The sequence below is a fragment of the Condylostylus longicornis genome, unplaced genomic scaffold (genome assembly GCF_029603195.1).
Source record: "Condylostylus longicornis isolate FDR11 unplaced genomic scaffold, ASM2960319v2 ptg000100l, whole genome shotgun sequence".
Taxonomy (NCBI): domain Eukaryota; kingdom Metazoa; phylum Arthropoda; class Insecta; order Diptera; family Dolichopodidae; genus Condylostylus; species Condylostylus longicornis.
The window spans coordinates 3,607,974-3,628,755 of NW_026578068.1; the positions used below are offsets into that span (position 1 = coordinate 3,607,974).

The 20,782-nt window shown below is 21.3% G+C and overlaps 1 protein-coding gene across 1 annotated transcript in view; it reads right to left on the reverse strand.

Annotated features, from left to right (window-relative positions):
- Positions 1-20,782, reverse strand: part of LOC129614075 (neurogenic locus protein delta) — a 164,741-nt gene that overhangs the window by 37,339 nt on the left and 106,620 nt on the right. Inside the window, exon 4 of the mRNA XM_055528462.1 lies at positions 4,656-4,904. Within this exon, the coding sequence (XP_055384437.1) occupies positions 4,656-4,904 (249 nt within the window). The remainder of the gene's footprint in view (positions 1-4,655; positions 4,905-20,782) is intronic.

Sequence of the window (20,782 nt, forward strand, 5' to 3'; positions counted from 1 at the left end):
ATTTTATCAATTCGAAACCTGTATATTTTGGAAATAAACTAAAAATAATTATTTTAAATACAACGCTGACAACACTGACAACAAATTTACTAATATTTGTAATTTATTATAGAAAATCGCATATGTAACATCACTTCCCTTGCGGCATTCGCTACTGTCTGATTCTTTTGTTTTTGCTAATATACTTATATTGAAAAAAAAAATTTCCTTTAGATTGGCTCAGGTGTATTTCATGATTTTATTATTTAATTTTTATGATATTTTTTTTTTTTCTTTTTTTTAGTTTGAAACAAGTTTTTATGTCTTCTTCCTTTACATAATAATATATAGGTAGTACAACATGTCCTTTTGTTATATCACTCACATCATATCAATTTTAACGTAAGTATTAATGTATACGTACTTTTCATATAAATATTGTTATACAATGAGAAAGAACCAAAAAAAAAAAAAAAAATTAGCCAAGAACTTGATCATATGGATCGTTTAATTTTTTTCAATGTATATTCTATAAGTATATATTTATATATACACATACATATGTCTATGTATATTAAAGAGATTAGAAACGGAGTTGCCTTATAAGTTTATTAAATAAAAAAAAAACAAAAAAAAAATATAATAACAACGCATATGTTTTGCCCTTTTGTATGCTACATATATAAAGAGGTCTACTATATCATCTTAACTTAATTCCTTAAGGAGATACAATGTCCCAGTATACAAATATACAAAGCATATATATGCATCTATATACATAGTGCATTAAAAAAAATTACAAAATTCTTTGAAAAATATAATATAAAAATGGTATACATATATGGTAGCAAAGAGAAAAAAAAAAAAACAAAAAAAAAATAACAGAATAGAAAATGAAAATTCTGAATTGAGAATTTTGAGTATAAACAGCAGCTACACTAACAACAACATCTACTACAAGGAATTATAATAAGAGCAAGAAGAAGGGGACAAAAAAAAAACAGAAAACAGAAAAAACAACACAAAAATAAATCTTGCTTCAGGCGTGGGAAGATTTTTTTATTCTTCAATTTTTTTTTCGATTTTTTTTTTTTTTTGTAAAATCTGGCTCGGATTTTTATGGCATATTACAAACACATACAAAAACACAAAACAAAAAACATTTGTTTTTAATTCTTAAAATATAGAATAAAAAGACTTCCTTTATCAGAAAAATAAAAGAGAAAATTAGATTTTAAAAAATTATTTAAAGATAAAAAAAAGGATAAATTTTCACTGACTTTTACGAGAGAGTAAAAATTTAGAAATAAAAATGATGTTTTCATGATTTTTATTTTCAATAATTTCATTAACATACAAATAACATGAATACATACACACAATATTTATATATATATATATGTACATATATATATGTAAAATAAAAAATAATATAGAATGACAATGAAATTATTTCATGATGATTTTGATAATGAAATTTAAATAATGAAATTTCAGTGTCTTTATTATAAAAAGAATATTATGAGAGAAAAAACAAAATATTAAAAAAGGGACCAAAACTAAACAGAAAATTTTTCAATATTTTACAAATTAAATTAACAGGTTCTTTTTATTTTTTTTTTTTATTCATATCCTAATTCAATGAGAACCTAGAATTTTATATCGAGTAGGTCACTTTATTTATTAAAAAAATATATATACTGTTACAACGAACTATTACAATAGATGACTTAGATTATCTTCATGACATTATTGGGACTATAAAAAATTGATTTGATAATGATTTTAAAGGATTGTTAGTTTCTTATAAATCTTACGGTATAAATAACAAAGATAAAATATGTGAGAAAATATTTAAATAAAAAAAAATGTGATTTCATTTCACCCTTTAATTGAAATTATTTTGAAACAAAAGATACAAGCGAGAAACTTTTATGAATTAATTTTATTCTTTATTATTGGGTCAATTATGTTTTTTGTATTATCTGTTATGAGGTCAATACGAGTGTTACTAAATTTTCTCAGATTAAGAAATCCAAAATATTATTTTTAAAAATATTTGAAAATTTTAAGAAATTAAAAATGTTTCGTTCTAATTTTGAAAAAAAATTAATGTTGATTGAAAAATTTTTCAATTTCGTTTCAAATGACAAGTCGGAATTAGAGAAAATAAATAAAAATATCTCGATATATAAGATTCAATATTAAGTTTTAAAAATTTATAGCTCTTGCATATCGTTTATAATTTAATTATCGTTGTAAGATATGCGATCGCTTTAGTATTAAACTTCACATTATGGTTATAATAACACCTTTAATTATTATTTTGATCCTTACTAAATTTTTTCCTTACTGGTAATTGCGATTTATAATTGTATTTTAACTCAAAAAACTCAAAAACTATTCCAATTATAGATTTAAAAGTCCAAACATACATTTGTGTATGTTTTATAAGTTCCCATATTTTTTCCCATATTTTGTAATTTAAATAGCTTTAAGGTATAGCTTCCGTAATCTTTATTAAACCCATACAATAATATGTAAACTATATTATTAAATAACACACAAATAAAACAAAAGGCAACTGCAGTCAACCATTTTTTTGTTTTTTTAGTAAACTTCATTCAAAACTAAATTTAAAATGTTTTTTTTTTTTGTAACGAAAATGTTTAAAATTCTACGTTAAAATCAAGTATAATATTTTATTATATAATTATAAAATAATGAAAACACATGATTTAAAAATCTAAGCATACAACATCATAAAAATTAATAGACTGAGAAAACATAGAAGCTCTAACCATGATGTTATTCTCTTTCAGGTCCGTATAATTAATTGCGAGATTTTTTTTATTTTGTCCTTTTTTCGTTTACGATCAAAGACGATTAGGTTCCACATATGTTTGGTTTAATATAGTCAAGCTATTGCATTTTAAGATTTTTTTTTTTTTTACTTCATATGGAGTCGCATAGGTATTGGACGCGCATTTGCTCACCAAAGTGAAAAAAGATAAAAAAAAGTGGAAATTAAAAAGTTTAATTTCTTTCGTTTTAAATTTTTTTTTATGCTTAACTTCTTGTTTTAGTGCGCCTTCTCTTAACGCATTTTAAAAAAAAATTCAGTCATATTTTTTTGTTGTTGTTTCAAAAACATATAATTTACAATAATTTCCTTCTTTTTATCCATTTTATATGCCCTCCAATTTCATATGTTTTGATTTTGGTTCTGATCTTAAAAAATTTGATTTCTCTAGCTCCATAATACAATTTTGTTGATCTTTTCTCGCTTTCATTTTTCTTTCATATTTCTAAATCTACTTCTTAAGTTAAAATTTTTTTTTCTTAATCTTGTACAATATTTAATCGAAAAGTAACAAAAAGGCAGCAAATTATACACTACAACTGAATTGATTATAAATTAACTTTTATACAAGAATATGGAAAAGAATACCAATAAAATGGGGAAAAAAAAACAACAAAAAGAAAAATCATAATTGATTCAAATCAATTTTGTTTCTTTCAAAATTATTCAATTTTCAAATAAACACCTTAACAATTACAATGAAATTTTACTTATCATACAATATTTTGTTCTGAGTGTTGGTAAATATATTATTGAAAAATTTGAGTTTCCAAAAACGCAAACAATTTCTTGTATACTTGAAATGTCAAACACAATAATAAAGGCATTTAATTATAACGTCAACTCATTTTGTATGAATTTTTCGTGTAAATCTTATCCATAGAACTTATTAATAAATAAGAAATACACAACGGACAAGTCTGGAAGAAAATTTAAAATTAAAGACTTGCTTTCAGTTCTCGCTCCCAAAAATTTCCCTTTTTATTAAGTATAGTAAGAATTTTTTTCATAAAACGCTCAAAATAAAAGAAAATTACTTTTGGATCAATAAAATCCATTTAATTATTAAGGTTTGCTTCAACTTTAGCTTTATTTTTTGTAAACAAAAGAAATTTAATAAATGATCCATTAAAAGGTAGATAAACTATTAGTTTTTTAAAAACAAAATGGATAAAATGAATGAATAGGAAATAGAAATGAATGAATCTAGTTTTTTTTTTGTATTCTAGAATGTTACAACGAATACTTAAAATAAATTAGAAAATTTGATTCTTAAAGTGCAAAAGAAATTTATTATTATCATCATCATCATCATCATCATTATTATTATCTTCATCATTATCAATGTTTATAATAACTTAAAAAGCGTTCAAGTCAAATGAAAAATCAATTGAATTAAAAAAAATTTTTTTGTTGAAACAGGAAATGAATTCAAGATGATATCTGATTGGTTATTATTATAGATTCAAAATTTGGAATATAAAAGTTTTATAATTAAAATTTATGAATTTTTTTAGGAAAAGATTAAGAAACCACTATAGATTAAAACGAAAAATCTTAAAATGACTTATGTAGGTGAAATAATCTAAGTAGAATAGTAATAAATATTCGTTAGTGCATTTATAAGAATATTAAAACAGAAAATCTTTAAATTCAATTTAAGTAAAAGATTTTGAATTCATTTGAAAAATAACTTCAAATCTTTCAAAATTTGATTAACTACAGACTATTTATATTCTTAATTTGAACTGTTCTGCTTAATATTTACAGACATATACATATATTTAAATAAAAATTAATATAAAATACTTACGTTTTTCACAATAATCACCATACCATCCCGATAAACATATTATTTCTCCAGTATCTGAGCATGTATAATGACCAAAACTATCGTCACGTGGTCGACATAAATTAGCGCAACCTGCTCCATAATAATGATTTTCACATAGCACCCGATAATCATATAATAATGTTGAATTTTTTATAACACTTGATTTTTCAGTCCAATTTGATGATACATTTAATACACCTTGTAGTGATAGTCTAGATATTAAAACGCCTGTAAAAATCAAATATAATTAAATTAGAATAAATTTTTTTAAAAGCAAAGATTTTTAATATAATTTGATAAGTTGAAATGGGACAATATAAAATTAAATACAATAACAAGTAACACAAGTGATTTTTGAAATTCTTTTGCAAATATTTAAAGCACAAAGATTATATCTGTGGGGAATTTAATTAATTAATAATCAAATTAAAGATTTTTTATAATTTTTATAAATTGTAATATTATTAATTTATTCTTTACAGAACTCAATTATCTTAGATTTTTGTTTTGATAATTTTCTTTCGTTTAAAGTTCAAAATTTTCGATTGTTTAACATTCGAATTCAATTAACATTTTGGTTTATTTAATAGACACCTGTTAATTTCTTTCATATTTCCTTCAATATACAAAAATAATAAAAAAAAAAAATTGCATACCCGAATTTAATGAAAACATTTTTAATCAAATAATTTTTAATGTTTCTCACATATTCATTTTTTACACTTTAATTATAATTAAAATTTATTAAATTTTATCTTTTCGATTTCCAAAAAACAAAATTTTTTTTTTTTTTGTTACAAACCTTAAAAAATGTCATTTCTTTACCGCCATTATCTTAATAAATTTATCATTTAAAAGAGGAAACCCTTTTGGTTCGAATTTTATTGTTTTTTTTTTTTATTTTTCTCCTGGGCTCTCTATACCTTTCTTTTCTCATTAAATTTTTTTTTTATACTCATGTTGTAATTAAGCGCCTTTAAAAGAAACAAAACTCCCAGTATTTATTTGTTGTTATGGTTTTCATTTCGAAATATGAAAAAAATATTTAATTTAAAATTATTATTGCTATATATATATACAATATACATAGCTTTTCTCATTTAAATTGCATTATATGAACTTCGTTAAAGACATTGACCAAAAAAAAAAAAATTACAAAACTTTAAGCAGCTGCTAATTAAGCAATATTTTAAAAAAAAATTAAAAAAAGAGTGGGGAAAACCATAATAACAATTTAGCAGAACGAAAAAGCTTCAAAAAATTTAATGTGAACTTAACACTCGAAACTGTTCAATGAATAAACCTACTGGCATCGTCTCCTATTCATATGCATTAGGTGAAATTATTATACATTACATACAAATTATACTTATAATACAAAACAATACAAGCGAAGTATAAGAATTTAATTTAACAGTGTGGAATAAAATTAAGGAAAAGCGAAGAGAGGAACTGAAACAGAGAGAGAAGAAGTAAGAGATAATAAAATTTATGTGAATATTTTATGCTATCAAAATGATAACCGAATCATACCGCAAAGATATATTGTATATATGTAAAAATTAAAATACAACATCACCTACATTTAGTATAAAGGGTAAACAAGTGTAAATATGTATATATAATGAATTTTTTACATACATGCAAATATGCACATATTTTATAATTATCCAATTTTTAGCAATATACTTTAATATCCTTTAACTTAATTTTATCACATCAAAAATAAAAACATATAGCAATTTAATTTATCTTTATACCATGACAACAGTAAATACATAATGCCCCGTACAACAGAATATACACATAGTGCATAATAGTGGTATGCAAGCATCATAATATGTATAATATCTTTTTAACATATTAACATGAAATTAAATTATATTAAAAGCAAAACAAACAGAAAATCAAAAAAGAAAAAAAATAACAGAAAAAAAAACCTAATTTAAGCCTGAAGATTAAGAAGCGTGTAAAAATATTATTTAAAAATATCAAAGCATTACAATAAAAATTTTTTGTTTTAACTACAAAAACCAAGTAAAAGAAACAAAAAATAAGGGTTGCCCATATCTAAAAAATATCTTAAGCTGAAATGTTTAAAAACCAAAAAATAATATCAAAAAACATCAGCCAAAATTTAATTATATAAGAAAAAAAAAAAAAGCTGCAACTACATTCTGTCCTAAAATTATTGGGACACTTTTTGGGTAAAAATTGTTAAGGAAAACAGGAAAATTACCAAATTTCTTACAAGATCAAACTTAGTCCTATAAAACGGAATAAGTAAGACATCTCCGCATAGTATGGAATAAACCCAACGAGCTCTTTTAATTTTTTTTCAAGCTCAAGCTTTATGGAAACCGTCGAATTTTAGTTGGCAATATTTATTTAACAGATCTAAAAACAAGTCTACTACTATTTCAATCAAATCAAATTTTCTAATTTATTTTAATAATTTCGCTTTTGAAAAAAAAAATTCTAATTAAGCAAAGGTAAAAAAATAAAAAGAGAATTATAAGAACCTTTAGGCTTTATGTATTTAAAAAGCGCATATCAATATTATTATCAACACTGACGATTTATTTAGCGCAGTGATAACTTCTCTCTTAAACAACTTTAGTATATGAAAAGAAAAAAAAGAAATAAAAACATAAAAATGGCAGCGACCCAAAAGATATTTTTATAAAATACGAAAAGATAAGCGCCTTCGTATTTCTTTTTTCATTTTTATTATTCAAAGGGTTTTTTAATTCTTTTAAAACAGACTAAAACTTATACAAGCCAAAAAAAAATAAATTAGAAGCATGTATTTTGAAAGCAAAAAAAACCCGATAAGTAGTACCAATCTTAAAGATTATTTAGTATCCAAAATGAAGGTATGTTTGTATATAAAATTGAAACCCTATATGAATATCATGAGGTGGGTATTAAGAAATTAAAAATTTTTTAATCAACTTATATTTTTACTTCAATGCACTTTTCATAAATTTAGACATATTTAGTAAACACTATACGTGTGTATGTTTGTGATCGTATTATGATTATAAAATAAGTATATTAATAAAAGATAAACATTTTTTATAACAGTAGATGAACACTATCATTAAAAAAAAATATTAACACTATTAAAAAAAAAATTTTTTTTTTAAATTTAGACCGAAATCTAAAATGAACAGGTAAAAAATTTTTCTGTTATATACGAGTATGTAAATGAGGGCTGACATGCAATATAAAAAATATGTGTATATATGCATAATGTATGCATATTGGATGTATCTATACCCAAAATAGAGAATGGAATTTAAATCCGCAAAATTTATTTTTATCAAAAAATTAGAATTTTTTATTCGAAAAATTTGAAATTTTATTAAATATTTCTAGTTCCATGCACACACATACATACTATAACCTTGAAATCTTGCATATTTAATTGAAATTGAATTTTAGATGAAAAAATTTCATAATTCTCTAGTTACAGTGGCTTTATTTTTGATATTCCTTATGATTTTGCTCTTATAAAATTAAATTCCTGATTAGCGCATAAGCAGTTGTAATAGTCTACTCATATCTCTGCACAAGAAAATGCATCATTACTAACTTACATAGTTCAAAGAAATAAAAATCCAATTACAAAAATTTTTAAATTAAAGCTTTCATTTTTAATATCTTAATTTTAAATATTCCAATTACAATTTATATTTCATAAAAACTATATTCATTAATTAATTAGAAAAGTTTATAATTTTTTGATTTAAAATGAGTACAATATAAGTACAGAATAACACCAAATTAATTAATTTTGGTTCATTCAGTAGAAATGAACGTGATCTCCTTTTACTTTGTTTTTTCTTTAACTGTGTATATACGTGATATACTAGTGTAGAAATATTCTTTAAATGAAACTCTGTAACGAGTACATCAGCAAAAATTGCAGTCAAATTTATTTTTCTTTCTCTTTTAACACCACAATTTAAAACTTAAAAAACGTGGTCAAATTTGTTTTTCAAAAAAAAGAAAAAATTTTTCTTTTTACTTAATTTTATTTTCAATTTTTTAAATAAAATATGATAAAGAAGAGTAAGATGATCATGAATCTTGTATGTTCAACTTGTTAACTAACGTTATTATGTGCTTCTTTTATTTTCTTTTTAAGTTATGGTATTAAAAGAAGTTCCAAGAAAACCGCAGCACGCAAAATTTTCAATGTTAAATTGCAAACAAAAATAAAAATTTAATTTATAACCTTACATATACACATATTATGTACTTAAAAAGCTGCTGTACTATCAAAAATAATTTTCGGTTTAAATGTGTTCCAAAAAAAAATGGATTACATGCTTACATATGACATCATGGTTATTTTAAAAGCATATAATGCATATTTTATTTATACATTCAAACTAACATAAAATTTGCAAAAGAGACAAAAGAAGTTGGCTTTTCTTAAAAATTATCTTTCACTTTAAGATAATCAAAATCATATGTTAAAAAATTAAAAAACTTGAATGTAAAAGTTCAAAATGCTTAAATAAGAGGAAAAAATTAAATGATCTGCAGGTGCATTACATGAATATAAAATAAAAGTTATGAAATGTAAAAAAAAAAATGTTAAGCTGCAAAAAATCTTGAATGAAAATAAAAATTAAAAACTAAAATAAAGTGAACTTGCTTGAAAATATTATGTAATCCCTTAATACTTATTATTTTCCCGTAAATTTTATTAAACAAAGTCATACAATAAGAAACTTTTAATAGTTTAAGGTTAAAATTCAAGTAAATACTCTTAATTATTTTGATAAATAATAGATTTTAATCGAAAATTCAATAAAAAATTTGTGAATCAAATAAAATTTTACAAAATTTTTAGCTTAACCTTATATTTTATAAATTTAAGATGCCTTCAAAGAATATTATATTTGCATTTAAAATAAATTCAATACCATATTTGCTATGGTTTAAATAAATGGTCGAATAACATTATTATTAATTATAATTACTAACATTAATTTAAAAAAAAAAAATGGACAAACAATAAATGAAATATAGATCAAATTTCAAAACGTTAATTATCGTTCATTAAACGAAACAAACATAATATAAGCAAACAGAAAACATTGTATAAAATCCAAGTTTAGTAATCCAAAAATTCGTGATTATCATTATGTTCTAGCACTAACATAAACACGGGAATTTTTTTTTTTGTACATTTTACAATATTTATTGAATTCTTTTATTTCAATAAATAAGTTGTTACTAAATTTTTTTCAAGTATTTTCTTTAATAATAGCACAAATATTTTGTAAAAATGGAAAAAAAAAATATCGTAAACAGACAAACTTTAATAGACTAAAAAAGAAAAAAATAAATCAGTGTACACAAAAAAAAAAAAAAATTGAATTTAAAGTCTAATTACATATTCCAAATATAAAATAAAATAGGAAAAAAAAATATTTTAATTTATTATGGAAATTGAGTTAAAATTGCAAATAGTTGTACAAGCGAACAGCAAGGTATCTGATACAAGAAAATTCTATAAGCTCATTATCTTTTGAATGAAAAGTCAAAGTAATATTTGAAAATTCGAATTAAATTATCTACCTATAATAATGCAAGTCTTAAAATTAAAAACTTTGCTTTGCTTGTGTTTGTTTGAAATGTTTGAAATCAAAATTTTAATTTAAATTTAAAACAAAGTAATTACCATAATTCATTTTAATAAAATAACCATTACGAACGAAATATTCTCACAATACTCCGAATATACAATTTCATATTGTTTAACATACATAATATTCTCATAAATAATATTCTCATTTAACTCGTATTTCTACTATAGTGTACAAGTCTACAGAACACCACACCATGTATTTAAAAGAGCAATGTTGGTGGTTAAAGTTTTCATACCAATATTATTTTACAAAAAATATGTTTGAATTGAACTATAATTATACGTACAACAGAAATAATAGCATGATAGTAAAAAAAAAATAAAAAGAAAAAAATTAAATAAGAGAGAAATACGTATTCAACCGTTATATAAATTATACAGTTCATATTATACACTGTAATTTTTATCCATTCACAATAATTGAGAACTATTTTGTAAAAACAAAAGCAAATATACATATTTGTAATCAAAGAATAAAATAAGTCAATACACAAGTTAATACAAGAAGTATACATATAAATATATATATATATACAAGTATGAATACAAAGAGAATAATTTAATTTATAGTAAGCAATAGTATAATTTAGGACGTACAAATTTCAAAATCAAAAGCTAAAAATAACTAGTAGTACGATAAAGTTGTAGACATTTTTTATTAAAGTTTGTCTTCTAAAATTCCAATATTACGAATGGTAAAATTTTTTGAACTAAAGAAAAAATCTATTGAAAATTGATTCGTTTTGTATTTATAGTGTTGTTGTTTTGATTTTTTTAAAATTAATATTAAAATATAAATGAGAGATATATTATGCATACATACATACATACATATAAATAAATAATTTTTAATTCTATAGTTGAAATAAAAAATGAATACTTAATTTTAAAAAATACTTTTGTAGTCGCAATGTGCTCTTAGATTTTTTTGCTAAATTTTTTTTTTTTTTTGAATTTATTTTGCCATTGAAGTAAATTGAATTTGAATTGTTTTGACCAGAACTTACTATACAGCAGACACTTGTTGGATATTTTTTGTTGTTTTTGAATTATTAATATTTTTGACTTAGTTTTTCTTTTTCGTTTATTACATGTTATTCTTGATATTAAGGTAAACATTTTTTTTTATTTAAATATTTTGCAATTATTATTATTATGAAATAATATTATAATTGTTCTATTATAATATTTTGGAATACCTTTTTTTTTGGACATGCAACAATTAATGTATAATTATACAAAAATATTTGTTATTTTCAAAATTCAAGTTTGATTTAATTTAAAGATTTAATTTAAATGTAAAACAAGTGATTTTTAAAATGCTCGAATATTAGTAATCGAGAATTATTGTTTTGCATTTTGAAAATAATGCAAAAACTGTTATTCGTCTTTTTGTATGAGAATGTTCTCGGGTATTAAGAGAAAAGTTGCGATTTTCCATTAAAATCCATAATGATTCCATAAATGAAATGAGTTTGAAAAATACAGTACCAGCACAAATTACCAGTGAGGAATTTTGAATTAAAAGTAAAATCGTTTGAAATTTCAAAAATAATTTAATAAAGGAGTAAAAATTATTTCAATAATGATTGCAATTTTTTAATTTTTAAAGTATTAAAATATTTATTCTTACAAAGTAGAACTAAATCCTTTTAATTTAATAACTAATAATGAAAATATTTTAATATTAAATTTAATACAGAGTATTTCACTAATTTTTAGTTTTTCAGATTTTTGACATATTTCTTGCCGACATTTTAATTTTTCTGCTTTTCTAATTACTTACATGTATACATACATATAAACAGATAATATAATATTAAATATCATAAAATATATGCATTATAATTAAAATCAATTTAACAATTTGAGAAAATCACGACTTCTATTGAAAAAACAAAAAACTTCAGAAGAAAATAGAAATAAAAATGTTCACAAAAACAAATTTGCAATGCATTTTATATTTAAAGGTACTTGTAAGTATATATATATATATATACTTGCATAAATAAGATAATTCTAAAAATAAAATATTAATTTATTAAGAAATAAAGTAAAAAATTAAAAAAAGAAAAATAATAATAAATTAATGAATCACTCTGTAAGAATTTCTTATAATATAAAAAGAGATTATAGGGTTCTTTATGTCTATGAACTTTTATAGCTATTATGCATCATATTTATGCATCATTATTATCTTCAAGAATCTTTAAACACGACAACGATAATAATTATTATATTATATATTGACATACACACATACATACATATGTATTTTTCTAAATATACCTAAGAAGATGTAGTATGAAGATAAAGGTAAATTTTTTTTTTATAGCAATTTAAGAACATTGTATAAGAATATAAAAATAGAATCTGAAATCAAATTGAGAAAAGCAGCACTACACCATTGATTTATCTTTCAAACATATTAAGTTTTTTTTAATAAAATTCGCATTTTCATATCAAATACATGACTATTTAATAAAAAAAGAAAAAATAGAATATCAGCAAAAAATTTAATAAATACAAAATAAAATAAACTTCATATATTTCTTTTTATTAAAATTCAAATTATATTATTAATGAATTAGGAAGGATTAAAATTTTTTTTTCCAATATAAAACGAAATCGGAAAACAAGTACTTGCTTAGGAGTAAAAAAGTACTCACATAGGTAATTGTTCTTACATAAGTATGTACTTTCAATTTTTGTTCTGATGAAGATTTCTTCGAAGAAAATTCTTATTTTAATAAAATTGTAATTAAAACAAATAAACTATTTAATTAGGAAACTTGGGGAGCTTTTTCCCAAGTAGTGATTTTGTTGTATTTAATATAAAAATTTAATACCTTTTTTACTTACACATTATCATGAAAGTGCCTAAAAAGTATCAATTACATTGAATATTCTTTCATAAAATAATTGAGGCACTTTCATAAATAAAACGCCTTGAAATTTTTTTATTAAAAATTGGTACCAAACTAGTACTTATTCATTTATAATATTATTGTAATCAATGCAATAAGTTTTTTAATTCAATATAATAAATGCTTTGCCATTTTATAAAATGATTACACATGAATAAAAGAAAATTTATATGAAAATATTAAAAGTAATCATTTTATTTTTGATTACTTAATAAATTATGCGAAATATTTGTGTCTTGTAAATAATCACTCCAGCCAATTTTAATGCAATTTTCGGCACAGGTTACTTAAATACGTATATGAATATGCAAAATACCTATAACATTATTTAAGTAAATGCACAAAAATTTAATTTTCTTTCTGTGTTTTCTCTTTTTTTTTTTTAAGCTGTCCAAAACTAGTTGTCCATTGATGTTAAAATGTTGTTTATATTACAAAAAAAAAATATTATTTGTAAATTTGTATAGTTTCAATGGTATAGTGTAGACCAGCTGGATATCACAAGGATATTAAATATAATATTGAAAGAGAGAGAGAGAATGAAATAGAAAATATCATATTTAATACATGTGTACGTGCGTCATGCATATTGATATTGATAAATATATGTATATTGTAAATAAGATAAGAGTGCATATTTGAAGAAAAAAATTTCATTTTAATACTTTTCAGATAAATTAATTACTTTTCATTATAATATACATAAGTATAGTTATAAAATACTTATGTATTATAAATAAACAACATATGTATGTGATTCTATATATGAAAAACTATAAAATTAAAATTAAGTATGGAAAAAAAATACTTGAAGTAATCAAGTAAATCATATTAAGTATTAAATATATTAATTTTATAATTTATTAATTTTTAATTTGCAAAAAATAAAAATGACTAAAATGTAAGAATTTTAAAGTCTAAATTTAATATGATTAATTATTTATTACTCATATGAAGACAGGTTGAGTGGTAGATATTTGCAAATATTTCTAAGAAAGCAAACTTAAATTCAAAAATAAGTGAAAAATTTAAATATAGAGTGTAAAAATAATTTAAATAATTTTCACTTTAACAAAATACAACAAACAATTTTGAATATTTTTTATTTGATTTATGAACATGAGAAAAAGTAACTAATACTCGCTTTCAAGATACAAGTAAGTAACGCTTTTTTTCGCATTATTGCGTAATTTCGTTTTAACTTGTTATGGTCTTACAATTGCAGTACAAAAAAAAAAAACACTTTTTATGCGTAATCAAAAATATTAAAATTTTTATTTATTTTAATTTAAAAAGTACAAAAAAAGAATAAGCAAAATTGTATTTAGATATTTTTGACCTAAATGTAAATTACACTTATTTTTTCTTTAAATAGTGATATGGAAAAAAATTCTTTTGAATTTTTATTGAATTGTTAAAATTATTTTACAGGTGGCTATGGTTAACTATATTATGCCATTTTTTATTTTAATTTTATTATATAAAAGTAATGTACATAGAACAAAAAAATTACATGCACATATATGGAATTTAAACCTGATAAAAAATATTTAGATTTTATCAAATTTGAATTTAAAACAAATTTAATTAATTGTGGTAATTAAAATTTAAGAATTCCATTATATTTCAGTAAAATAGTCAAATATTCATAATAGTTTTAATTTAATTGAAAATCACCCCATTCTGTTTGCTAGCTCTAACCAAATAAATTCAAATGTAAAAAATAGCATTCAAAATTGAACTTAGGGACAAACAAGGTGATTTTTAATTTGCATTTACGAAAAATTTATCATTGTATGTCGCTTTTATTCAAATTTTCACTTGCGGCAATAACTAAAAATTCTTTTATTAAAAAACGCATAAATTTTTAAAAATAATTGAAAAATATAAAAAATAGCGTAACTATATAGAACAAAATATAATTTCTAATCATAAAGTAACGTAAAAAAGTTTAATCCTTGAATATTTTTCTATACAAAATTAGTCAATTAAATCGCTGAAAAGTTAATTTAAAATATTAAAGATTGCAATTATATTTGATTTTATTTTATAATATTAAATAATTATCTGTAGTTGAACAAATTAATGCGGATATACTTATCATCGTCAATGTAAATTATATAATATAATATTTAATGTGAAAATAATTTAATAACACACCTTATTTTAATATAAAACAATAATCACTTTATGATTAAGAAATTAAAAATCTTCCTAACACGAAATCATGTTTTTTTTTATATTAAATTTACATAATGTGGTAAAATCAACATTAAAAAAAATTACGCAATTAAATTACTTCCGTGTTTTACAATTTTAAAAAGGAATTAAAATTTTAAAATATTATTAATTTGTCATATTAATTGCATATTCCTGGAAAATTGAATTTTCATAATATGAGTATTTATTAATTATGCATTCAATTATTACTTATGTGAAATTTCAACGCTTTTTTTTTTAATTACTTATTTTAAGGATATTATGTGTGAACGTGAAAAAATTCATTCAACATGGCATCTCTTTTAATGATTACAAATCATTTTTTAATATAGAAGATAAGAAATAAATTTTTTTATTCATAATATTATAAAACTATTATCTAATTAATTTTCGTAACTATATACACATGTATACAAATAACAAATCATGATTATGAATATAATTATTAAATAAGCAATAAATAATAAAAAATATATAAAAATAAAACTGAAAAAAAATGTAATGAACACGATTTCAATAATTATTAATTATACTAAAAGATTATATTATTAAAACAGGTAACATCTTCTATATATAAGATTTATTGAAGATTATTAAAAATTTTTAATTAAAAAACATAAACTATGATTAAAGATTTTTGCAATAACAAATATATTAATTAAAAATTGTTTTTGTAATTGAAATTTACATAATATAATTTATTTTATAAAATCTAGGTATACAATATATAAAATTATTTGAAAATTATATAAATTCTGGGTTTAGCAAGTAACAAACTAATTAAGTCCAGCTTGTTATACCTGTTATTTTTATTACAAATTTGATTTCTTTATAATTCAAAATACTTATTCCAAATTCACAAAATGTACTCCATTCCGTTTTAAAATTATTGATTGGAGTATAATGAAATAATAGATCGAACTCACAATCATTATTTAAATTATGCGATCGGAAAAGGAACTGTGCAGAGAGCCCAATCATTGTATGCTTGAATTTAATAGTCTGACTTGTACTCAACACAGTTAAGTTTGAGTCTTTATTCAGGGCTAAAATAGTTCACTGAAAACAAAAGACATAAAAATTAGTAAGTTTAAACTCTAGAAAGTTATACAATATTTTCATCAAATTTTCCATTAACTTATATTTAATTTCAATTAACATTAACTGTTATATGATTATACAAATGATGTGTCATATTGCTAATATTATATTGACTAACCATTAATAAATTCTATTAAAAATATTAAAATTGATTTAGAGAATTACATCCGGAATAAGTATAAAAAAAAATAAAATTATTTTAATAAAAAATATTGAAAATAAGAAAAACTAAAACAATTGAAATTTTTTTCTTATTTTCTTTTAGTTTTTCCATAACTTTAAACATTAACATTTTTTTTACAACTTACTTGCATCTTCGTTTTAAATGTATAAATTTTTTTTTTTCATAATAGTAGAATCTATAAATAGTTAATAAAAATCCTAAAAATGGTTGCTTTTTCTCATTAAAAATAAATGAATGATTTAAAAAAGGTTCCTTTTTAACTTGTATAGGCAGGTAAAACTATACAGTGGTAGCACATTCGATCAAAACATTTTTTTTTTCTGCTTTGAGAGAGATAATCTCTTAATAATAATAATAAAGCAAAAATATAATAAAAAAAAAAAGATTTGATTTATGTGCTTATTATACGTTTTTAAAATGCAATGTAATGAATGCAATGCTTTTAGTTTTTTATAGAAACAATAAAATTAAAATTAAATGAAAACGATAACGTGATTTTTTGTTTCTTTTATTGTGCAAAATATCACACATACATGCATACATACATTCTTGGTAGTATAACTAGCTACTACAATATACACTATAAATATAACTACTTAATATCACTTTAACTATGTATGAACAAGAGTACAAGAAATTATCGCAGTAATTAACAATGGCATGATGAATTCATATTGCATTTTTCCAATCAAATAAAAATCTTGATTCTTAATTCTTTTACTCATTTTTTTCTTCATTTCTCTTATTCTCCGGATTTCCCTCTCTTCATATTTTTACTTGGCTTATTATTACAAAATTACATTCTTCTAAAATATTGTTGTTGGTGTTGCTGTATAAGAATGTTTAATTTTATAAGTTTTTAAAACGTTTAAATCTCTTTATGTTTTAATGATGCTAAAGATTTCATTTTATTATTATTTAGTTTTTTTTATTAATATATATTTTTTTTTTGTCTTGAAACTTTATTATAACTTCTATTTTATGATTTCTTTTTACTGTTTTTTCCTTTTTGAATAGTTAAATTTTTAATTTAGTTTAATAAAACTGGTATTCCAAATATTCATACTATACATAACATATAAAAATCTGTTAATAATGTTAATATGCAATATTAGGTATGTGCTATAAGAAGAGAAAATAAGAATAGAGAATAAATAATGGTTGGAGTAAAATAAAATATTCTCCGTCATTTAAATAAAAATGTAAATTTTACTTGCGTGCAAGTAAAATGCTATTATAAAATTATGGAATTATTAAGAATTGAAATCTTTTGAAAAATGTGATTAAAAATTGAATATTTCCTTTACAGATCTTTTTGTATATAATGTACATATGTAGTTTTGGCGAACAAAGATTAAGGAGACATTAAGGAGACAGAAGTTGGCATTTGTTTCAAAGAACTTACTAATGGCTATTTAATAATTTTATAAAATTTAATTTTCAACTGTTTTCGAATATTGTTAAAATTGATTTTATAAAATAAAACTCCAGCCAAGTCGCAATAATAAACAGAAGAGAAAACAAGGGGACTAATAACAGGAATAGGAAATTTTTACTTCCAAAAAAGTAATTTTTTGATCATTTTAGATAAAACTAAGAGAAAAACACCTTTTTCTTACTTCTATATATCAGAATAGTTTGTTGCTGTTTTATAAGCTCCCCAATACATATGCTATGTATATATATTAAAAATTGAATGAAAAATGGCAAGATGGAAATACAAAGTTAAAAATTATATTAATAAAAATAACAAAAATGAAACTACAAAAACAATTCGAAGCAATTTATTTCATTTAACACCATCATCAGATAAAATAAAGATTCACAGAAATTGTACAAAAAAAAAAAAAAAAAAAAAAAAACTAGTAGTGAGCATAGGTAAATTGAATGAAGTTCTGTTCTTCTGACATGAAAAACGTTTCTCTTATTCTTATTATTATTATTTTTATCATTCTTTTAAATAATAGTCATAATCGTAGAGAATTGAAGAGCGAGTTAATTTAACTGGCTAGAGTTATACTGTTGATATTTTTCTATACTAAAAATAATAATTTTATTTTAGTTACGCATGTTATATATTATTTTTGATTGTATTGTAAAAATCGATTTAATTTTTTTTTGGTGATTATAAATACTTATAATATGTGAAAGCCGAGAGTATTATAATATACGATGTGGCGGTAAACCAAAGGGAAAATAACACCAATTATATAAGCATATAGAATAGTTATTTGCCGCAATTTAAAAAGTAGTTATAAATATGAAGAGTTTCGACATTTATCATTGTAACAAAGTTATTAATTTTAATTATACTTTCATATTGAAAAAATGCTTTTCGTATGCTATTGTTAATTTTTCATATGTGAATATATGTATACAATAAGAAATTTTTGTAAAGATTGTTATATAGCAAATTTAATGCAGAACAGTGTTACATGTACGAATGTAAGGAACATGATATGAAGTACAATAACTATGACTTCAATTAAGAAAATTTAAATAGACATAAGTAGAAGAAAAATTTACAAAATATGCGAAAATTTAATTTTAAGTGTCGAAATTATAAAAATATCTAATAAAATTTTTTAAATTATTTGCATTCTTGCATATAAGAAATTACTGTCCTAGGAGTGATTTTTGTCATCATTTTTAACAATAAATCTTATATTTTTGCTCCCGTATTGAAATTTCTTTTGTCTTTGTAAAAAAATGGAATTTTGTACTTAATTTTTGTGAAACATAAAAAAATACTATATTAAAAGTATGTGATTACAAAGAAAGAGAATCAAAATTACACAATAATAAAAAAAACTAGATTCATTTCAAATTGCGATTAACTTGAAAGAAAAAAAAAATAAATAATAATAAAAAAAATAACTTTTATTGTACTTACTTAAAATAAATTTGTACAATAATTGGAACACAGAAAACTACAAGAACAAAAAAAAAATGCATTTTGTAAAATTACAAAAAAAAAGATTAAATTTAATACTTTTAATGATAACCTTACCTTCTTCATCATCTTATTCGATTATTTCTCTTTAAATAGTTTCTAACTATAGAGAAAATAAACTTGAATTATAACAAAAAAAAAATAAAGCAGAACAAAAAAAAATTCAAAATGGAACTTATCACGGATGCCATGTAAAAAGGACATTCACTCTCTCTGAGAATTTAAAAAAAAAAATAAATTTAAGAAATTTATAGTTACAATAGATATTTTAAAGTATTTCAAAGATTTCAGATGATGACAATATTTTTCTTTTCATATCTAATTATATAATAAACAGGACCTGTAATTATAACCTCTTGCGTGTATTTTCAAAAATATATTTTTATAAAATGCTTAAAAAATATCCAATTAATTTTTTATCATAAATTCTCAGGCACTCCTTACAAGTATATAAGTACAATATAAAATAATAATTTCGTTGTTCATTGAATAACCTCTACAACAATATTTGATAAAATTAAAAGCAAAATAATAAAATCACAATACAAAGTGAACTCTAATTTAGCTCTATTTAACACGTAGCAATTAAAAATAAACAAAAAAATAAGCTTGTAACGTTATAATCCTATATATATATGCAATTTTTATTAAATTTACTTCCAATATATATTGAGATTTTTCTTAGAGTAAATTATTGTATTTAAGTATCTTATGTAGTAACTAATTTATTTTGTTAGATCTAATGTTTAATGAATTCAATTCGCTATTAAATAATAAATTGAAGCTTCGCTAACAAACCTGCGATATTGTTAGAGTTTTATTTTAGGATACTGCGAGAGACAGTTTCGTCGTAATCTCTCATTGTATTCTAAATTAAATTGTAAGATATGGAAAAGTGGGCCTATAGTTACTTTCACACAAATTAGTCTTATACAACAAATCTACTACTTAATAACCAACAAAAAACAACCCCAAAACAGGGGACATTCAATTTTTTAAACATTCAAAAAATGAAAATTTAAAAAATAAAAATTTCGTTCATTCATAATGAAA